The 24,633-nt window shown below is 21.6% G+C and overlaps 2 protein-coding genes across 3 annotated transcripts; both read left to right on the forward strand.

The window, feature by feature from the left end:
* Positions 1–123: 123 nt before the first annotated feature.
* On the forward strand, positions 124–16,369 carry nmdyn-D7 (nucleoside diphosphate kinase homolog 7). The gene is made up of 11 exons (XM_015327935.2): positions 124–340; positions 416–571; positions 654–820; positions 889–1,047; positions 1,136–1,343; positions 1,433–1,553; positions 1,645–1,769; positions 1,848–1,961; positions 2,064–2,171; positions 2,239–3,869; positions 16,192–16,369. Exons 2-10 carry the CDS (start codon positions 455–457, stop codon positions 2,272–2,274), a joined length of 1,155 nt encoding a protein of 384 aa, XP_015183421.1. The 5' UTR covers positions 124–340; positions 416–454; the 3' UTR covers positions 2,275–3,869; positions 16,192–16,369.
* LOC107070069 (uncharacterized) lies at positions 16,324–23,693 on the forward strand. 2 transcript variants are annotated; one of them, XM_089171986.1, is made up of 11 exons: positions 16,324–16,467; positions 17,297–17,451; positions 17,746–17,960; positions 18,798–18,942; positions 19,022–19,246; positions 19,370–19,739; positions 19,809–19,989; positions 20,194–20,357; positions 20,451–20,654; positions 20,771–20,938; positions 22,117–23,693. In XM_089171986.1, exons 1-11 carry the CDS (start codon positions 16,371–16,373, stop codon positions 22,731–22,733), a joined length of 2,541 nt encoding a protein of 846 aa, XP_089028112.1. In that variant the 5' UTR covers positions 16,324–16,370; the 3' UTR covers positions 22,734–23,693. The 2 variants fall into 2 exon arrangements, with proteins under 2 accessions (XP_089028112.1, XP_089028113.1); XM_089171987.1 differs by lacking the exons at positions 16,324–16,467; positions 17,297–17,451 and having other exon boundaries at positions 17,821–17,960; positions 18,787–18,942.
* Positions 23,694–24,633: the final 940 nt, after the last annotated feature.

Genomic DNA, 24,633 nt, shown 5'->3' on the forward strand with positions numbered 1-24,633 from the left:
GATTCTAGTTAGTTTCCATTATTACCGTCAGGATCGCTAGTTGTATTCGCGCCGTCAACATTAGTTTCCATTATTGCCAACAGGGGCGTTAGTGTACCGTCGTTTTTATTTTGAATGTGTTTAAATTCTGTATGTATACTTATCTTCTTTATATACGTATCTTTTACGAGTGATAACAAGTTTATTAACAATATTTGTTTATCGTGTATATAATGTTTATAAGTTGTCATATTGTTTAAAACGTGTTCACGTAAAGTTTTTGTTCTAACCTATGCAATGCTTATTACCATAGAAACTGTTAAATGTTACATGGTTTACAGTTGCTGTTGCAGAGTTAAAAGTATGTATATTTTTATGTTTGTAATATTAAATATTTTTAATATAGAAAATTAATATAAATAATTTTAAATTTAAGGTAAATAGTTCCTATTATATTGGTTATAATTTTATAACAATGTCTATGGACTATTCAGAACGTTATATCTTTGAAGCAGAATGGTACGACAAGGTTGCATGTATATTGAAAAAATTTTATCTATATTATTATCCAGCAGACAATACTGTTGAATTGGTATGAATTAAAAATGATATTCTCTTTTAATTCTGTATTATACAAATATTTTATTTTTAATGTTTACTTTTAATATTTGCAGTTTGATTTGAAAACGAAGAAAACGTTTTTAAGAAGAACCAAATGCGATGGCATTCAAGCAAAAGATTTTTATGTTGGAGCAGTTGTAATGATATATTCAAGAAACATCAAAATTACTGACTACGCTGATCAGGGTACAAAGACTAAATTACAAACATTAACACAAAAGTAAGATTATTTTATTGATGATAATATTTATTTAAGATTTAGATATTTATAATTATTTGATATTTTAGAACTCTTGCAATAATCAAATCAGATGTAATGGATAAAATGGGAGAAATATTGAAACGAATAATGACTCATAATTTTCATATAGCAAATATTAAAATGGTAAAACTTACCAAAGAACAAGCGATAGAACTTTGTAAAGGAAAAGAATCAGCACAATTACCGTAAGTGATAAATATCTGTTAAATATATTATATATGTAAGTTATCTGTGTGTGTATGTGTGTAAATGGAAATATTTTTCTTCGTACAGATATATCATAAATTCCCTAATATCTGAACCTGTCCTAGTGCTAGAACTTTTAGGAGATGATGCTATTGCACAATGGCTAAAAGTTATAGGTCCAGAGGACAGTGATGAAGCTCGTAAAACAGCACCGTCTTCTTTAAGAGCATGTTATGGAAAGGACAATATTCAAAATGGTTTTCATGGTTCTGAAAATCCACAAGCAGCGGAGCATGTAAATTTTTTGTTCAAAAAAAAAACAAAAATACATGATATTCACATTACAGATTTTAACTTTAATTTAATTTAGTTTATCTGTTTCAGGAATTATCTTTTTTCTTTCCAGATCAAAAAAGTGGAAAGAAAGGACCAAGTAATACTGCAACGTTAAACAATTGCACATGCTGCATTATTAAACCACATGCAGTACAACAAAAACTTATTGGTAATTAAAATAATTTTGATTTCAAGTAACATTGAATTATATAATAATTATTTTAATTGTGTTGTATAAATATATATATATATATATATAGGTCATATTGTTGAAGATATTCAAAAAGCTGGTTATACAATTACTGCAATTCAACAATTTCATGTTGATTCAGTTAATGCAGAAGAATTTTTAGAAGTTTATAAAGGTGTACTTGCAGAATATGCAGTAAGTTGTTAATAAATTAATTTTGAATAAAAATGTTAATAGAGAATTATTAATCCAATATTAATATTTCTAAAATAGTCTATGGTAAGTGAGTTACAGTCTGGACCATGTGTCGTGATGGAAATAACTCACAAGGATACAAATTGCGATGTACATACAGATTTTAGAAAATTTTGTGGTCCCATGGATCCGGTAAATAATTTAATTGAATTCTTTTAATAAAATTTACATATTTAGAGTATTTTCATTCATATTTCATATTGTTGAATATTTGATTTCAACATTTTTGTATAGGATATTGCACGTCAAATAAGACCAAATACTTTAAGAGCAAAATATGGAAAAACAAAAGTACAAAATGCTGTTCATTGTTCAGATTTATTAGAAGATGGACCATTAGAGGTAAATTAATTTGATTTATTATTATTTGATTTATTTTCAAATAATATTTCTTATAAATATTCTTTAGGTTGAATATTTTTTCAAGATACTTGATGAAATGTGAACACATTGTAATCATTGCTGGTCAAGCAACCTTTTTCTTTATTTTTATATCAAGGAAGGATTGTTTTTTTTTAAATAAAGATGAACTTTATTTGAATTCCTTTTATTTATAATAATAAAACTTCAAATATGTTATAAGATTTTCCTTTTTTACTTAATGGAAACGTACAAAACATGTTGTGCGGTGTACAATGGATGGATAATTGAAGTCTTTAAGATAAAACTTTCGTAATATTTATCTTTTATCTTGCGGAACAACTCAATGCCGTAGAAATCTGAAAATTTAATCGTTTTACATTGAAAAAAATTTACTTTTACCGTTTCTCTTGAAACGAAAATTATTCTGATTTATGTAGTAATCTATCGTTATATTTATATATATAAGAGATTTATAGCATTTAAGTAAACCAAACTTTATATAATTAATTAAATGAAATATTGAAAGAAAGAAATTAATTTTTTCTTTCAATACGTACAACATATTTTCAATTGTATTTTACAGATCATAATAATTTTGATTCGTTTCAATAGATAATAAATTTATTATTTGATATGATATCAGAAAAGTAAACAAAAAATTCATAAATTATACTATGTTTTATCATAAAAAAAAAAAAATAAAAAAAAAATAATAATTAAAAAATAATGTAACGCGAGTACAACCGTAATTTCATTGGAATAATTCTTGAAAATGAAATATAACAGTTTATATTAACTAACGATGCTTGGTATTAAAACCTTTTTTGTTTTGTTTAATTGAATTGTAAATACTTTTTTTTCAGGTTGTATTGTTTAATTATTTATTTTATAAATTTTAACAGTTACCATTATTTTTGTTGTTGTTGTTGTTAATTTTGACTTACTTAGAACCACTTTCATAATTATGAGCACAATTATATTTATCGTGAAAAAAACAAAAAAAAAAAAATAATATTAGTCTCGTGTTAAAAATAAAATTGTAATGTAATATTTTGATAGTACATAAAAACTATGATCGTGTAAGTAAACTTAGGTAACTCTAATACTGGTATTGCTTTATTAGAACATACGTTTCTAAGTTGGTGTTGGTACCAACGCAATCGGAGAGCTCAGTAGCCTGCACGACATCGCGTTGTGCAGACATACAAATCAACTCGAACGTGATCGGCACGGCACCAATTTATTCGCGAATAAAAATACAAAAAAAATTAAAAAAAAGATTAAAAAAGAAAAAGATAAAAAAAAAAATGTTAAATAATTGAACATTCAAAGGAATTTTATACGATTGATTGAGAACAGGATATTTTTTTTTGTTTTGTTTGATATCAAACGTGAACATAAATCGATTTCGTAACGAACTTATATCCATCATATTTTTAATTAATTAATAAATATAATATATTATTTTATATTTATATTGTTAATTTTTATAAATAAAATATATACTGGATATTGTTAAGTAAGTATTATAAATCTTAAAAAAAAAAAAAAAAGGAAATGGTATCGATGTAATTGTAAACGAACAAAACAAAACATCAAAAGAAATATATAACAACGATACGATATTTTGTATTGCAAAACGTGAGTGAACCTATTTTATGGAATGAACATTTAAAGGTAAGACCTCAATTTCATAATTAATTGAATAATATTTGATTTATTGAATATTGTTAAATATACGAATAATGACAAAATTGAGAAACAATTATTGAATTTTATTTTGTATTTTTATACGAAAAATATGTTTTTCTACGTGATATATATATATATATATATATATATATATATATATATATTTATTTTATTTTATTTCTTTTTTTTTTTTTTTTGTATAAATTTCGAAATTACAATTTGATGGATGTATGGAAAATAAGAATGCGTAAGATGTTAAGTTGAACAACAATATTCAAGTGTGAAATGATTTGAATTGATAATTTTGACGAAGCAACCAACAAACCCCTAACGCGTCCATTTTTTTTTTTTTTTTTTTATGACATCCGTCTTTCGATCTAAACTAATTCGCAAGTTCCTTTTGTGAATTCGTTCGAGGTAAATCACGAAGAAGTACGTCATCGTTAATAGAAAGAGAACGAGAGAGAACAAATTTGATTATTCGAGAGTACAATCGTAATTTCTCATTGAATAATTTTGTGAAAATCAAATATAACAGTTTATACCAATGAAGTTTGATATTAAAACATTTTTGTGATTTTTTTTAGTTGTTTTGTTTAATTACATTGTAAATATTTTTATTTCAACAATTCGTTGTATTTCATGTTGTATTATTTCATTAGTTTTTATTAGATCTAACGAGTCGTATTATTTCAATAATAATTTTTATGATATTAACATTTGTTTTGCACGTGGTTTTTTTTTTTTTTTTAAATTAAAAGAATAAAAGTAAATCATTAAAATCTAATGGTAATAATTATTAATATTGTTTAGTGTATATTTAATGATATACTTTTTATATAATATAATATTTTTGTTTAGATTATTTGTAATTATAAAATATATATATATATATATTATTGGATTTTAATTAGTATTATCTTTTTTTGTTTAATATTTATAAATGCAATTTTTGAAATAATTTCTATTACTAATATTATAATCTTTATCTACGATAAATTGATATATAATATATAATATAAATTATAATTAATTATAATTAATATTAAAATATATTAAAATAATATACAAATAATAATAAAATAAATTATATTATATACTAATTATATTAATATATATAAAACAAATTAATAGATAATAATTATATTAATAATATAAAAAAAAAAAGGAATATTATATTATTAATATAAATTTTATTTTCTAACAAAATCTACAAATAATAAAATAATAATAAAATCTTGTTTTCGTTGTATACACATAGATGCATATGCATATGCATATGTGCATATATATATATATATATATTGTAAAATGTTCTTTGAAAGCTCGAGGATAATTTGCGAGTTCCTCTTTGGAGACGCACTCTAGAAAGAAGACTGGAATCTCTTCTTTGGATATAGACACGCTAATAATCATCAACCTCGATGCACTTGACCCGATTTGTTTAGTTTGTCTCGTTTGGTATCGTACTTGACTAACGGCAAGCATAGTGAAAGCAACTTCGAATGTGTCCAATCTCTTGAGATATTCCTATGACTTTTACCTAACCAACAGGTGTACAGAGTTTAACAATAAAACTGAAAATATATATTCAAGTATATATATATATAATGATTGCTAAATGTTCATTCTTTTTTTCTTTTTTTTATATTAATTTTATTTTTTTTTTCAAACACTAATCGTTCATTAAAAAAAATGAACTGTCACACACATTAGTATATAAAATGTATTTTATTAGATATGTCGTTCTTGTATCGTAATTATGATTAATATTACATTTTTATTGTTTTATTAATCATATAAATATAGTTGAATTAATTATTACCTGTATTAAGTTATAAAAGATATAAATAACTTGTTCTTTTTATTTGTAGAAAATTGAGTTGTGTATAACCGGTTAGGGTATAAATAAAATAGACGAATTATTGATTTAATGTTTGAAAAAAAAGAAGGAATAAAAATGTATTTATTTAAAAAAAAAAATTATATAATAATTTTATATATAAATATAAAATAATATATATATAATATAATATATAAAAAATATATATATATATATATATATATATATATATAAATATAATTAATAAATAAATCAAATATATATAAATATAAATATAATCAAAAAATATAATATTATATATATATATATATATATATATATATATATATATATATATATATATATATATATATATAAAATTCTTATAATTATATTAATATATTATTATAATAATAAAAATATATATTATAGAAATATATATTATAATTATATTAATAAAATCCAATTTATATATATCAATATAAATTTATAATATTAATATATATATATATATATAATTTTATAATAATAATTAAATAATATATACACAATATATTATTTATATAAAATAAATATTATATGTGATATATATATATATATATATATATATATATATATATATATATTTTATATTAAAATATAAATAATTCAAAATATAATTAAATTTACTTTAAATATACTTTGTTATCATACTTTGCTATCAACGGAATGAGGAACACACGTTGGATTGAAAATAATTTCGTAATGAATTAAAAAAAAATAAAAAAATCAAGAAAGAAAGAAATGATCTATCGATCAACGTACCTTTCTTTTTATCCGCGTTCTTAGTTACACGCAATATTAACATTTTTTTTTGTTTTTTGTTTAAACTTACTTCTAGAAATGTTTATTACAAATTCCATTGTCCCCAATGGTTATTATTAGTATTTTAACCTGTATAAAAGTTACGTTTCGAAATGCTTTCGACGTTATTATTAAAAAAAATCGTTAATATATAGTTTGAAACACATTGAATCGAATAAAGAGAACGTGTTTTTAAATTGAAATTCGATCTCACGTGATATTACGCAAAACTTTGTTATACCAGGTTTATATACCTTTTTTTCTTTTTTTTTTTTTTTGTCATTTACAACGAAGTAAAGATCATTTAATATATATCTATATATATATATATATAAGATTTAATCGTAGACGGGATAATTATTTTTTTTTCTTCTATTTAATCAACGATATTCACTCGTCACATATTAACTCGTCTTATTTATTTTTTTTTATTTTGTTATGTATTCGTTTCAAAAAAAAAAAGAAAAATACAATTACTTAACGATCTATTATTAAACGATCTATTAAAAAATATTTAACGATAAATAATAAATATGTTTTACGAATTTGACGTAAGATCATATGTAATTTGTTCTTATGTTAAATTGATGTAAACCAAAAAACAAAAACAAAATAATAATAATCGTATTAAATTATTATTCTAACTGACTTGATGAACATTATCTCGAACGTTTATTATTAACAACACATTCTCTTATGTTATAAATTGATTTAAAAAAAAACAAAAAAAAACAACTAGTAATGTTAATTATTTTATTTATATTGCACTGTCATGATCAATGTAAAATCAATAGCTTTGAATCATTAGAAAAATCAAAGAAGATACATACCATCATCATCATCATCATCATTATCATTAAAAATCAGTCTCAAGAAATTGACTTATATATTACTAATTAATAAGTAAAATATTTATAAAAAAAAAGAAGAAAACAAAAAGATCAAACCTTTTGTATGTATATTAATTGTATACTTTCTAAACAAATAAATCATGTTAAATGATTTGACATTTGACACTTGTGATAAAGAGTAGTAAGACTATGACACTGTCATGATTAAAGTTCACCCAAAATTAACCTCAATTTGTTAAAATATGATTTTGCTATTATAATATTGTATACATTACTCTTTTTAATTCCATTAAATAATTCAAACATTAATTAGAAAAGTTATATTATATATGTATATTATTTATATATAAACTAACATGTTATAAATATTAAAATATACTAATTATGATATATATTATAATATATATTATATACACAATAATTTTATATATTATAATATATTAATTAATTAAATATAGTATAATACAATTAATATATTATACTATATTATACTATAAATAAATAATATACTAATAATGCAATATATTATAATTTATGTTATATATTATAATTTATGTTATATATTATTAAATATTATTATAATTATTGTAACAAAAATGAGATCTTGTATCATTGAATTTTAAATTTGACAAATTTGTCGTAAAGAAAATTGCAAGCTTCAAAGTTGAGATTAAATTAGATATGAGATATTATTATTACTATTTTTTTTAATAATAATTTAAAAACCATTGACCTAATAATTATATTTAAAACAATTCAAGAAATTATAATTAAAAAAAAAGAAAGAAACCATTCAACATTGATCATAATGAAAAAAATTATTTATAAAAAAAAAAAACAATTAAATATAAAACATTGAAATAAATTAGAAAATTAATCGAGATGTGTAACGTTTAATATAAAATTAAATTGAAATGTAATGTAATGTTTGTCTGAGTGGACCCATTAAAATATACATTTACAACAGAAATAAAATAAATCAAGTTTTTCTTCTTGACAAAGAATGTAATAAGAATCGTTGAATAATTCTTAATGTAAAATGATACAACATGTTGCTATATAGTAAATGAAAGAAGAATACTCACTAACATTAAAGTATACATATATGTATATATATATATATATATACCCCTAGGGGAATCCCTGATAGTAACTTTATAAAAAAGAGATAAGTTATTTTTAAATGTCAAGAGAACGAAGGACAATAAAATAAAAGGTTAAACAAAAATTATTCTTACTTCTTCTTCTTCTTCTTACATGTGATGTGATTACATGATTCTTCTTCTTCTTCTTACATTAGTTTGAATGACAATGATCGATGATCAACTATCATAATTTATTCATTTTACTTTTACTCGATGAAAAGAATATACGATTTGCGAGATATCGAATATAAATAACTTTCACTTTCTAAATAAATGACGATCTAAAAATGGTATGAGAAAAAAATAACAAAATAAATGAAGTGTCTGTGTGGGTGTGTGTGTGAGTGTGTCTGTGTATGTGTGAATACAATCAAAATGACAAATATTATAAATGTAATAAAATAATTTTAAAAATGGAAGAATATACGATTCGTCGAACAGATCAAATAACAGAGTAGAAGATAAGGGTTTTAATATATCTATACATGTAAATATATATATATAAATATATGTATGTATAGACAGTATATATATCTTTTATAAGAATGGGTCACCTCAATTATCCATTTTATCTGATTACATTCGAAGCTCTTCTTCTTGTAACGGATGTTATCGAGACATAGAAAGTCGTAACTGGGTGAACCCCAGCTGTTGGTTATTTACAAGACTTATTTATTCAAAGTATGAATAATTTAAATGTTATAGAGAAAGTTATATTCATTTTTTTTTATATAATATGTCAACTCTTATAATCCTCTGATTAAGATTTAAAAATCATCTAAAAATAATTATTATTTAGTAATAATATAAATATTAATATATATGTAATTTTAAGTATATGTTTTATATATATATATATATACATTATATAAAATATTATATAAAATATTAAATATAATATATTTAATTATATCTCTTAATATAATAATAATAATAATAATAATAAATAAAACATTTCTGTATTAAATGTATAGAAAAATAATTTCAAATATCAATTATTTATTTTCACAAAATTTAACAATTTTATTATTATTATTTATTAAAAATTATTAAACATATTAGAGATGACATACTTTTAATATATACTTTTAGATTGATGATACTTTTAAACGATATCATTGAATAAAATAAATGAAAAAGAAACAACAACATTGAATCAAAACATTAAACAGATTAGAATCAAGGAAGACACTACGATAAATTTATTACCAAGTGACCAATTCATTTATACAGAACCTTGAAAGAAAAACCATGTAGTACAATCCGTTATAATACATAGTCTTACACTTCCTGGTTAAAATTACATTATTAATAATTATTATTTAATGTTTATATTAAATAATTACACTTATGTCAATGATGGTGTGTACGATGGATCCTTTAAAAAAACGTTGTTTATTTTCGTATTAGGTTTTTTTCGACCAATTATAATCGATTCCTGGCTTTCGAGCTGTCGATATCTATTTATTTTATTTTTTATTCTTCTTTTTTTTCTCTTTTTTTTTATTCAACTAAACACATCCGAAACCAACCGTGTATTTATAAATAACTCGCTTGAAATCGTTTGTAATGATGGTCGTTGGATCAAAACCATTAAAAAACTAGTTCCACGAATATTATCCTCGCAAAATTAAATTCAACCTGTTGATCTGTGTCTGTGTGTTTATGTGTACATGTGTGTGTTAACTATATATACGTGTTAATGTTACCAACCGACAAATAAGTAAATTGTCATGTTATTATTGGTCGTATACTCGTAATATCATTTAACAAGAGTATAACTGTTAAATATTTCAATTTATTATAACGGACATCTTTAAGAGAGAGAGAGAGAGATAGATCAAAAAAAATGTTTTTAATTCATAGATATGTGTGTGTGTGTGTGTGTGTATGATCATCTCATAAAAAAAAAATAAGACACAATACATATCATAGATCGAATGATACAAAAGGTTGGTATACCAACACGTGATTCTTTTTGTTGTAATAATGACGGAAATGAATTGATCATTTGGGAAGTGGTGGGGGTGGTAGTAGTAGAAAAAAGGGTGGGGGTTTATCGAGAATGTTTAAATGAAATCGCGAAGCGTGAAATTTGCCAATGCAACCAACATTTTCTATCCTTTTCAAAAGTATACACATATATATATATATATACATGTATATGTATATACTGATGTTGAAATACTTTGTATAATTATTATTATTGTTTTTATTTTTTTTATAAATTTATTCTCTTCTTCTTCTTCTTTTTATGTTTATTTTATTTAGGCGCGTTATCATTGCAATTAAAATATTGTTAAATAATTAATTTGATTAATATTAAGTAATTTTAAATTAATCGTTTCAAAAGTTGCATATATAATTATAATTTAATATAATATTTAATTAATAAATATTATAATATTGTATATTATAATAAATTATAATATATATAAATTATATTATAATTATAATTAATTTATATATATATATATATATATATATATATATTTTTATAATATTATAATTTATTAAATTATAATTTAAAAATATATGATATAAATTAATATAATATTTATTTAATAAATATTTTATAATATTATATATTATAATATTATATATATATATATATATTTACTGATGTTGAAATATATTGTATAATTATTATTGTTTTTATTTTTTTTAAATAAATTTATTCTCGTCTTTTTCATCTTCTTTTTCTTCTTTTTAGTTTCATTAACATTAATAAATAATTAATCCTCATTAAATTTAGTCATTTCAAATGAGACAAATGTTTTTATTTTGTTTTTTTTTTGTTTCAAATACATAAATTTTCAAAATTGATTTCTCATTTAAAAAAAAAAAAGAAGTTTAAATCTTAAATAAGTTATGGTTACTAAACTCGTATTCTTTAGCATGAAGGAAATAAGTATTTAGCATTCTATGATCGTAAACTCTCATTACCGGTAACAATCCAGTGTCTATCAACCTTTAAACATTGTTCATAAGAACGATACGTTTTATTTTTCTAACCTTCGATCAACGTCGTCTTGTAATCTCATGATTAACTAATCAGTTGTTTTATGCTTTAAATCACAAAATCTTTTTTCTTTTTTCTTCTTTCTTTCTTTCTTTCTTTCTTTCTTCTTATGAAAATTTTTTACAACATTGGTTAAGATAAAAATCAGTCTAACACATATACACACATAGTATATACATAAAATATTTCGCTATGTTTATTTATGACTTTTTCGTTGAACGAATACCTGTTAAATTCTTGTTTTGAAAGTAGAATTTCGAAGAATTCATAAAAAAAAGAAATTAATAAAATTATAAATGATCATGAAAAATTCGAAAAATCAAGTTTTACTAGTTAGACGTGTTTCAGTTATGTTCTTTGTTTATTTTTTTCTTTTTTTCTGTCTGGAAAAATATTTCACGATTAAAATTTATATATTAACATTTGTATGTAAATGATTATATACGGAATGTTATAATAATATCGAATGTATTTTTGAACATGAACGATTACATTTTTTTTTTTTTTTTTTTTTTTCATAACGTTGACGTATATCAAATATTTTCACGCATTTTTATATTGTTTATCAATAATTTCGTGACGTTCTTGAACGATAATCATTCTCAACGCTACTAAAAAACGATACAAATTTAATATTCATTTAAAATACCATACAAATAAAATCACAAATAAATCGTACAAAAAAAAAAAAAAAGAGAAAAAACAAACAAACTATCCAATTCATTTTTCTTCTTTCGGGGTGTTGTACGATTTGAGATAAATGAAAATTAACTTTGACAATTTTTTTTTTCTGTTCTTTTTTTTTTACGATTTCAAGTGTGATCAAATAAATAAATAAAAAAAAAAAAGAAGAAAAAGGAACAAGAATGATCTTAAAAATGTGAAGAAATTCGTTGAAGGAAGAGAGTACTTAACACTCAACTCATCGTCATCCTTACGTTAGCAAGGTCCACCGGTATAAAAGTGTGCGAGTGTGTACACGCGCGAGCACAAGTTATGCAATTACATTTGTAATGGGGGCCAACGTTGATCGTCGACCGACGACGGTGCCAGTAATTCGTAGTAATTACAGTATTCGCGTCTCGTAATTCACCGTGATCCTTCGGTTATGCGCGTGACATGATCGAAAGATTTTTCTTTATTTTTATTTTCTTATTTTTTTTTATTTTTTTTTTCAAGATTTTATTGCAACAGAAATGAAGCGTACATTCGTACATGTACGAATAAACACACACAACATATATGTATATATATTTTTGTTAATTTTATTTTTGGTTGAATCAAATAGAAAAGAATATATATATATATGTCTATATTTACATGAATAGTAAAACCTAAATCTAAATATATATATATAGATTCAAATTCATGTAAATATTGATATATATAAATTTAGGTTTGAAATTTTAAGTAGATATTTATATATATATAGTAATATAGTTTAGTTTATTTTATAATTTAATTTATAATATATTGTTTCATTATATTTAATTTTAACTTTATAATATTTTCTTGTTTTTTATTTTAATTTTATTTTAATTTAATTTAATTTAATTTTACTTTATTTTTACTTTATAATATTATTTTTTAGTATTTTTAATTTAATTTTATTTTATAATATTTTCTTGTATTTTATTTTAATTTAAATTATATTATTTTAATTTAATTTTACTTTATAATATTTTTTCTTTTATTTAATTTCATTTTATTTTATATTATTATTTTTGTTTTATTTTAAAATTTTATATTATTGTCTTCTATTTAATTTTATTCTATTTCATTTTTTAAATATTTTTTTTAATTTAATTTATATTATTTTATTCTATTTAATTTAATTTATAATTTTACTTATAATATATATTTTATTTTGTATTTCTTTTATTATTGTCTTCTATTTAATTTTATTCTATTTCATTTTTTATACAAAGTTTAGTAATTGCTTTCTTTTTTTTTTTTTTTAGTTTTTTTTTTGTTTTTATTCTTTTTTTCCCCCCCGGGATTTGAACTCGGGAACATACGATTTACTGGATTGGACATTATTACTGGTTGGTGGATTTACCTCACTGAGCCATATTTCATTTTTATAATATTTCATTTTATTTGAATTTTATTCTATTGAATTTTGTATAATATTTTCTTCGATTTAATTTAATTTAATTTTTAAATGCTTTCACACAACTATTTATTTACACACATACTTTATCATAGTCAACAGGATAATTTTTCCATTAGATAACGTTAAATTATCTAATGTTAATGAACGTTAGCATCGTTTCATGGAATTAACTTTTATTTTATTTTTTTTCTTCTTATTATTTTATTTATTCTTTTCTTTATTTTTGTTCTTTTTTCCTATTTCCAATTTTGCATTATTAATCAATAACCCACTAAAAAGATTATTGTTCATTGTTTGTAACCGGTGAAATGTATAATTGGTAATTATTTAATAACTCGTAACGATACGAGTTATTAAAGGTATTATCTTAACGTATATTTATTGTAATTTTTTTTATTATTAAATTTACACGTGTGTGTGTTTGTAACTTTTTATTTAAAAAAAAAAAAAAAAAGAAAAAAAATAGAAAAGAAATGAATATTAAGTGTGAAACAAAGTATTGCAGTTGTATCGCATGTTTTTAAACACGTGATCTATCACCAACTACTACGTGGTAGAAATTAAAAATTGTTTTTTTCTTATTTTTTTTTTTTTTTTTACAATTAGATCGTATCAATTCTTTTTATTTCTCAGAGTAGTGGTAAATGAGAAGGGTGAGGGGTGGAGGGTGAGTTTTGATAGATCCTTTGGAAAAACCAATACATAATCGATGTAATTCATAAATTGCAATAGTGACAACTTTAATGATATCTTGCAAATGAATTATCTTAACAATTGGTTGTGTCATTAAAAGTTCATATATTATCATAAATAAATAAATTAAAAAGTAAAGATAAAATAAAGAAAAATTATTGTTCACATTTTTTCTATATTAAAATTATTCGTATTTTTAAAATTTTTTTTTCAATACAAATATTAGTATATATATATAAATTATGTTACTGTATAAATATTTAATATATTAAATTAAATATTAATTAATTAATTTATATTAAATGCAATTAAATTAAATATTATAATTAAAATATTTATAATATATTACAATTATTAATTATATTATATTATTATTTGTATTTTTTTTTTGAATTGATTTTTTTTAAATTGATAATTCAATTAGTTGTATTTCGAGTGCACAAAATAAAATATAAATTTGTTTTTTAGTAGTATTATTATTGTATTATAAAATAATATTTTATTGACTAATAAATAAATTAGTAATTCGATAAACAATTGTATGGTTCATTGTTAAAACTGAACGGAAGTATCATGGTCACGATTGGTTCATAAATTGTAAAAAACCGTTATGTAAAAGTCGTGACATTTCTATTGACACACTGTACTACTATACGATGGTAAAGGATTTTAGGTAATAATATATTTATATATTATAATATAATATTACCTAAAAAAAATATTATTATTATTATTATTATTAAAAATGTAGGTTAGGTAATATATTTTAATTATTAGGTAATAATACTCTATTAATAATAATTTTCGATATAATAATAATTGTAGGTAATAATATATTTATATATTATTTATATAATATAATACTACCTAATATAACAATTATTGGATAATATATTTTCATTATCAATATACTAATATATTTTATATAAATTTAAATTTAGGTTAGGTTAGAATATATAATCGAAAGAAAAAATATTTGAAAAGTATATATATATATATATATATATATATATATATATATATATACTTGTATAATATATATGTATTACTTAGAACAACATTAATGTTAGTATTTCTTGTTATTTAACGTTGACACTTATTTGCTAACGATTTGTACAAACATATACTTCCATTATTTATAATATTTGTTTTTAGTTTTTGTTGTTGTTTTCTTTGTTTCTTATCTTCGTACAATTAAACGTAACAGATAGTTTTGTCATGCCCTTCATTTACAGAAGACAACGGTATCTATATCAATAGAATTTCGATTTATTCTTAGTCAGTTAGATTTGATTCGTTGACCTGTCAAGTACATACTCAGAAATAATTTATAAATGTACGACAGTAGAAATAATATTAATCGTTAACGAATTATTATAAATCGTAATAAATCTAACAATTGTTTATAATATTTAAATTTATTTTTTAAGTCATTGTTAATATAAAAGTATGTTGTTGAACTTGTTTTGAAAAAGAAAGTAAAATGTGTCGTGATAAAAATACAGCACAGATTGAAGTAAGATATATTTTTTCTTTCTTTTTTTTGCATATCAATAAAATAATAATCATTTTTATTATTTCAATTTTAATTTTTCAATAATTTGTTAACACATAAATAATTAATTAATTTTACATTTAAACAAAGTTTGTTTGTTCGTTTGGTTTTTCTTTTCTTCTGAACCTCACACACACACACACACACACACATAAAATAATAATAATTATTTTTATTATTTCAATTGTAATTTTTGAATAATTTATTAACATATAAATAATTAATTAATCAATTTTTTTTATTTATGTTTATACAAACAGATTACGAAACTTGGAAGGATCAAGTGTTGAGAATGATAAGACGATTTAAATGGAATGAGATTTGATATTTAATAAAAAAAATTGTCATTAGTATTGTTTATTTACGAATAACTGTTTTTAATTGACGAGATACAAAAGTCCCAAAAAAAAAAAAAAAAAAAAAAAACTAAAGAAACAAGATGATGCTGATCAAGAGTTTTTTTCGGCGTATAGCCAAAGATTTTCGTCACAAAGAATTATTACCATTGAAATTAATATTCTTCGTTCAAGCATCCAGTAAGCAATAATTAATTAATTAATTAAACAATTTTTCTTCTTTTTTATTTTTTTCTAATTATACTATAAACAATTTCATTTTATTATTACTTTTTTGGAAATATTTTTCATCAGTTGTTTTCTATTATTTTTATCTTTTATTTAAATATTCATGGTAAATTGAGTTTCATGTATAACTCATGTTAAATATAAAATAATAATAATAATTTGTTAATACATTAAATAAACAATTATTTTTATATATATATTAGGTTGTTTGGAAAGTAATTTCGTTTTTTTTTTGTTTTTGACACAATTTTTGGAATTAGTTAATACAAATTGGCAAATAATAATACGTGAAATTGCGTTGAGAGTTTAAATTTATTAAATTAAACTATTTAAACCAACTGGGAAAATCGTAAGTTTAACATCGAAACAAAAATTGTCTTCATTTTTACAAAAATAAAACAAAAATACTTTCCGAACAACCTAATACATATACAATAATTGTTTATTTATTTATTTATTTATTTATTTATATCAGAAAAGAAAAATATTTATAAATATTTAATATTTTATTTAATATAAATATAATATAAATATTTTCAATAATAAATATTTTATTTAAATATTTATATTATATTTATATATTTATATGAATATTTTTAATATAAATATATAAATATAATAAGAATTTATTATTAAGATATTATTAATATCTTATACAAAAAAAAAACCAAATATTTTATAAATATTTAAAATCAAGAGATAGGAATAATTACTTTGATAAATATTTTATTAATTCTATACTTTGTTTTATTTATTTATTTATTTTTTTTATTTTTTTTAGCACTTTACGTATTATATCCGTATTTGACGATACATATGAGAGAATTAGGTATAAATGTTGAAGAAACAGCCATAATGAGTGCCGTGACACCAATAGCAGCTATAGTGATGCCACCGTTAGCTGGAATGTTCGCCGATCGGGTTGGAAATTTTCGGGTAAATTACGAATTTAAATAAATGCAGACATTTCTTCTTTTTTTTTTTTCTTTCTTTCTTGTAACTTTCTTTTCTTTTCTACAAAAAAGAAGAAAAAAAACAAACAAAAAATCATCCTCGTTTTTTTTTCTATTTTTTTTTTTTTTTCTGTTTCTTTCTTTTCTTATGTAGAAAACCAAAAATCATCCTTGACTTTTTCTTTTTCTTTTTTTTTTTTAATATTTTTTTTCTCTTTCTTTCTTTATTTTGTATTTTTTTGTATTTTTCTTTTTTTTTTTTGTATTTTATTTGCAGATATTATTGTCATTTTTTTCATCATTGGGTGGCGCGGCAGCGTTACTTTTATTACTCGTACCAATAGGCAGAGTTACCGTGGAATTTCCAGAGAGAGTTATAATGGATGCTAATTGCAATGGAAAAAATGGTCAACTAATCTATTCCATGAGTCAAAATCATCCTTGCGAAACCGATTTGAGCTCGGAAATTGCTACAAGGATAGAGAGTTGTGGGTAAGAATTACATTTCGTTATTAAAAAAAAATATATATATATTTATTATATATATATACATATATAATTTATTTAAAGATTAAATCTATTAAATAATATCATATATATATATATATATGCATATAAAAAATTTCTATCACATTGTAATCGTTATTATAAATTTAATTGTAAGTCTAGTATAATATATATATATATTTTTTATTATTTTTTAATTATCGTAACATATGTATAATAACTATTAATTATTATGTATATACATTTATATGTGAACGTATAATTCAAAAAGAAAATTGTAATTGGTTATTACGAGATGATAAGTGATGATGATGATGATGATGATTCGACCAAAAAATAATTAGTTATAATTTATTATTACATATTATTTTCTTATCTTTTATTTGGATTCTTTTTTTTTCTATTTTTTTTATTCATTTTTTTCTTTTTTTTTTTTTTTTTTTAATTTGTTCTCTTTGCGCGTCTCATTTTAATTCGTTCAATTTTTTTTTTCTTTCTTTTTCTTTTTTTTTGGTATAAATTAAAAATTCGAATTTTCTTATTTCTTTAATTTTAATTTTATTTTTTTTTTTAATTTGTTCTCTTTTGCATGTCTCATTTTAATTTATTTACTTGGTTTATCTCTTTTTCTTTTTTATTTATATAAATTAACAATTCGTATTTTCTTATTTATTTAATTTTAATTTTTTTAATTTGTTCTCTTTTGCATGTTTGTCATTTGAAATTCGTTCAATTGCTGCTATGTTATTTTTTCTTTTTCTTTCTATTTGTATAAATGAAAAAATATAATTGTTATCTGAATAGAATAAAGATGTTTTTTAGGTACTCCTGTCACATAGATGAACAAAATGAAAATATTACACAAGCCCTTTTAACTTCGAGATTGTTTACAATCATGAGATACGATTTTAAATTAGGTATTAACGATTCATACAAATACACTGCCTCTTTAAGCAACATACCACAGGTATTTAGATTTTATTAATCATTATAATAATTTCAGTTTCTATATTTTATTAATTATTTATTTTTCTTTTTTTTTACAGGATATCGGACTAATACAAGACATGAGATTAAATCGTAAATTGAAGAACAACGAATTCTTCAAAACTTCAGTCAGACGTTTGTCAAAGAACAATTATTATTTTCCAACAAATCACCTTTACGAATTTTCTTGTAAACCTTCAACCATTTTAGAGGATCTTGATTCAAATGAAATTTACGAAAATCAAACTCTTTGTACTTTTGGTCAATTTATTAATCCGTCCAAGGTAAAAACAAACAAACTTATAATATTTAATTGCATTTAACATAAATATAAAAAAAATAAATACAAACGTACACACATATGATTACATTATTATTACATTGGCATAATAATTATTTGTTTATAGGAAAAAACAAATCTAACGAAAACTCGACAATCTTATTTATCCAAATTAAATAAATTAGAATTGACAGATGACGATATTACAGAAGAAAGATTAAATTTTTTAGCAAACGAAGTATCCTGGAATGGTGAAACGTTTGAAAAAGCAATATGTCAAAATACAAATGAAAATGATCAAAAGATAATAGTAAAAGTACCATTACTCGATTATGCACAAAGTCCAGAACCATATAAAATATTAAATATTGAAAATTGTGTTAAAAAATGTCTCGTTAGTATGCCTAGAAAAGAAGTATGTTCAAATATGAATATGCAAGTTGAGTATAACATAACCTTAACGTTTTGGTTATACCTAGTGATCAGAGTATTCATTGGTAAGTATAATTAATATAATCTTTATAACATTATATCAAAAATAATGAAAAATATTGAATTGTTTTTAGGAATAATCGGTGGAACAACATTTGCAATGTTTGAAGGAGCAGTTATTGCAATATTGAGAGAACAAGAAGCTGATTATGGTCTTCAAAGAATTTATGGAAGTATAGGTGGTATGATATCATCACCATTATCTGGTCTTTTGATTGATTATGCTAGCAGAGATAAAGGATACACGGATTTTAGGTAAATTCTTTTGAAACAAATGTACAATTCACTTATTAATATTTTCATTTACAAATTATGTTCCCTAATAGCACAAAATATTGAATACTAAAAGACATTGTATCTCTTTTTAATATTAAATACACATGTATTCAATATTTTTCAATATTTTGTCTTACTAGGATTGTTATTATTGTTTTTCTTCTTCTTCTTCTTCTTTTATAGACCAGCATTTTATTTATACGCCGGTTTGAAACTCATATCAGGTTTATTAATGTTAGCAATTAATTTGGAATTCAAATCACCAGCTACCAACGTTGTCAGTGATGTTTTAACAGTATTAAAAAATGTCGAAGTTGTTGCATTGTTCATAGCATGTTTTATTCTTGGTAAAAACAAATTTATTATTATTATTATTATTATTATTAATAATATATTTAAGGAATATAAAAAAAGTAATTAAAAGTTGTGTATAATTTCAGGAACCTCTTGGGGATACATCGAGTCATTCCTTTTTTGGTTGATACAAGATTTAGGTGGTTCAAGATCACTCATGGGAATTACCATAACAGTTGGTGGCATCGCAGGAATTCCTTTGCTCGTTCTTTCTGGACCAATCATATCAAAGATCGGTCATGCTAATGTTCTTTTTATTGGTTTTGTCTTTTATGCTGTTAGACTTTGTGGTAAATATTTGTTGTTGTTTTTTTTTTTTTTTTTTTTTAAATAAAAGATTCATTTGGATTTGATAAGAATATATTTAAGTTTAATGTTTATTTATTTATTTATTTATTTTTTGTAGGTTATTCGTTGATATACAATCCTTGGTTTACGTTGATTTTTGAAGCATTAGAGTCTGTAACATCGTCTCTCAGTTTTACGGCAGCTGTTACTTATGCAGCTAAATTATCTACTACTACAACAGATACTTCGATACAAGGACTACTAGGTGGACTGTATTACGGTGTTGGTAAGATAATATATTTATTATATAATATATATATTTGTATCTTAACTGTTTGAAGCAAAGAATTTACAAGCAACTCAAAAAAACAGTAATGAAACTCTGATTCATTCTTAGGAACATTAACAGAAAGAAAAAAAAGATTTATTTTAATTATTTAAAAATAAATTTGTATTATCATAAACAAAACAATAAGAATACAAGTATTCTTTTGTTTATTCAATTATAAAAATAATTACTTAATTGAAGTTGTGGTTTAATAGTAATTTGAATCATTTGAACATAATCTATTATGTACCATATTTAAGTCACAAAAAAAAGATGGTGGCAGCTCTTAAATTTTATTATGCTTCAAAGAATTAAAAAAAAGAAAAGAAAAGAAAGGAAGAAATAAAAAGAAACTTTGGTTTTTTTCTTTTTCTTTTTATTTAATTATAAAACTAATATCTTTAGAAAGTTGTACTTCAAAAGTAATTGAAATCTCTCAAACAACATATTTAAGTCAAAAAAAAGATGGTGGCCACACTCTTAAATACTATTATGCTTCAAAGAGTTAAAACAAAGAAAGAAACTTTGCTTTTCTTTATTATTACTTAATTATCTAACTAATATCTTTAGAAAATTGTACTTCAAAAGTAATTTGTATTTTTCTAACATAACCTATTGTTCATATTTAAGTAAAAAAAAGATGGTGGACACACTCTTAAACTTTATTATGCTTCCAAGAATTAAAAAAAAGAAAGAAACTATGCTTTTCTTTATTATTATTTAATTATCAAACTAATATCTTTAGAAAGTTATACTTCAAAAGTAATTGAAATCTCTCAAACAACATATTTAAGTCAAAAAAAGATGGTGGACACACTCTTAAATACTATTATGCTTCAAACAGTTAAGAAAAAGAAAGCAACTATGCTTTATTTGTTTATTCAATTACAAAACTAATATCTTTAGAAAATTGTAATTCAAAAGTAATTTGAATCTTTCTAACATAACAACCTATTGTACATATTTAAGTACAAAAAAGATGGTGGCCATACTTTTAAACTTTTATAATGATTCAAAGAGTTAAAAAAAAAAAAAAAAAAAAAGAAACTTAGCTTAACAAGTTGTATTTGATATTTTCTTTCATTGAATTCAATTCTTGATGTATACATATATATATATACATGTTATTCACACAGGTAAAGGATCTGGTAGTTTGATCGGTGGTTATCTGATGAAAGCATTCGGTACAAGACCAACTTATCAGATCTTCGCAGTGACCTCTTTAGTGACCGGTTTAATATACTTCTTCTTCAATGCGTTATATTTGAAGAAAAGGCCACAAGTGGAAGGGAACGACATTGTTAAAAAGAAGCCAAAGACCATGACGACAACGACGACGACGACGACGACGACAACGATGACGGATAATCAGGATGTTATTGATCGTGTTATCGTTGAGACGATACCATTGGAAGAAAAAAATCAACACCGTGATATTACCAATAATGAAAAAGATCAAATATCGATAAATACCTATGGTGGTAATGTCAATGAAAATTTTGTCAATGATAAAGATGATGCGATGACCTTGAACAATGTTAAAGAAAATTCATTAAAAGATACGAAAGATCTCGAAACGATTAATAATGCAAAAAATCTCGACAATATGGATAAATCATCGTCAACGAATCAGGATAAAGTAGAAAGTGGACAAAATGGTTTGGTTAATCCTAATTTTATCGAGGATCATGAGAATGATCAAAATGAGGATGATGAGTGTAATATTACGATAGAGATACGACCGGATATTTAAAAAAAAAAAGAAGAAAAAAAAAGATTTTTTATTTATTTTTTTTTTTTTTTAATCAAGTTCCTCTTTAGAGATCTCTCTTCTGTGTGAAATAAAATTTCTTTGTTTTTTTTTTTTTTTTTTTTTTTTTTGTTGAACGAAACAATTTTTCGCATACATGAATGTGAATATAAATGTTTATGGGGGTAGGGGTGTAATTATTTTTTTTATTTATTTTTTTTTTAAATAATTCGATACACCGTGGGGTAATTAATTTTTATTATTTTTTAAATAATTCGACACACCCCTTTAATATATTTGAAGAACAAATATATACATATATTTATATATTTATATATAAATATGTGTGTGTATAAAAAGAGAGAGATAAATTTTTACGTCCGTTTTTATAATAAATTGTTAAATATTCAATATCAATTGATAATGTTATTTCGTTTTAATGATTTAAACGAAAGATAATTATTAATAGTATGTAAATTTTATAATATTAATTACTTATGTTATTTGTACATAAAAAAAAAAAAAAAAAGAAAATTGTATAGTTATATAAATAATCTATTGATTTTTGTAAATATTGTCCTTAATTAAGGAAACATTGCAAATTTTTATCTCTTATTGATTATATACTATTATTATTATAATTATTATTATATATTTAATATAAAATTTCCCTGTTTTTTTTTGGTTTTTTTTTTGTTTTTTTTTTTGTATAATAGTATTCAGATTATTTTATGCTTTAATAGATAATTATGTGTTTCATTAGAAATGGATGATGAGTTTTCCATGAAAACAATAATTCCTGTAAAACCATTATAAATATAAATGATGATTTATTACATGTATCCTTCAAAAATGATCCTTAAATATTATATTAGGTGGACCCAACAAGTAATGGCACATTTTTAACCTCAAAATTCAAAGGAATACAATTTCTAAATAATTTTTTATTTTCAATAGGATAATGTAATTCACAACCTTTTAATTATCAACAACTCTTTGTACCATTTGTTATGCAAATTATTAATTATTTTTACATATTGAACCAATAAAAAAATGAATCGATTTTTTTTTTAAATAAAATTGACATAAGTTGAAACGACATTACTTTCAGGTTCTTCTAATATTTTATTAGATTATATTTTTATATTTTAATGTTAAATTTCTTAAGAACAACAAAAAAAAGTAATTTAATTAAATATTATTTGATTTATGTAATTAGTTTTTTATTTTTTGTATTTTGCTTTTTCTTATTTCTTATCGTTAAAATATCTCTTTGAGTTATTTTGTGTAAGTATAAAAAAAAAAAAAAAAAAAAAAAAAAAAAACACAAAAAAAACGAAGAAAAAGAAAAATCATTTTCTTACAGAAAGATGATCGTATTAACGTAGATTGTTTGTCTTTATCTTAATTCACACATCGTTATGACAAAATATACATATTTATTTATGTCTTATGTCTGCTGGTAACGGTTAATAACGTTCAAATAGTTTGTGAAGAAAATTAGAGCAATTTTGTTTCATACGTCGTAGTCGTTTCGTTCAATTAGTATCGTCGAGAAGAAAACTATACTTGACGGGATATTTATTGACGAACGTCATTCAAAATTTTGTCAACATATTTTTTTTTTTTTTTAAACAGTCAATAACAACGATTTGATAATTTTCAATAATTGAACAACGATTACTTACAATGAATTGTCAAATGATTTATTTTTTAAATAATTACATATAATTATATAGAAATATATAATTATATATTTTAAATAATATATATATATATAACTTAATTTTTTTCAAATTAATATTATATTTATTTATTTTTGTTGTTGCAATTAATTAATTAATATTATAATTTTATTTTATTTTTTTCTTTTTAAATTAATATTATATTTATTTATTTTATA

Source organism: Polistes dominula, unplaced genomic scaffold (assembly GCF_049000335.1).
Source record: "Polistes dominula isolate Pdom_NZ unplaced genomic scaffold, Pdom_raw_medaka contig_73, whole genome shotgun sequence".
In the NCBI taxonomy this organism is placed as follows: Eukaryota; Metazoa; Arthropoda; class Insecta; order Hymenoptera; family Vespidae; genus Polistes; species Polistes dominula.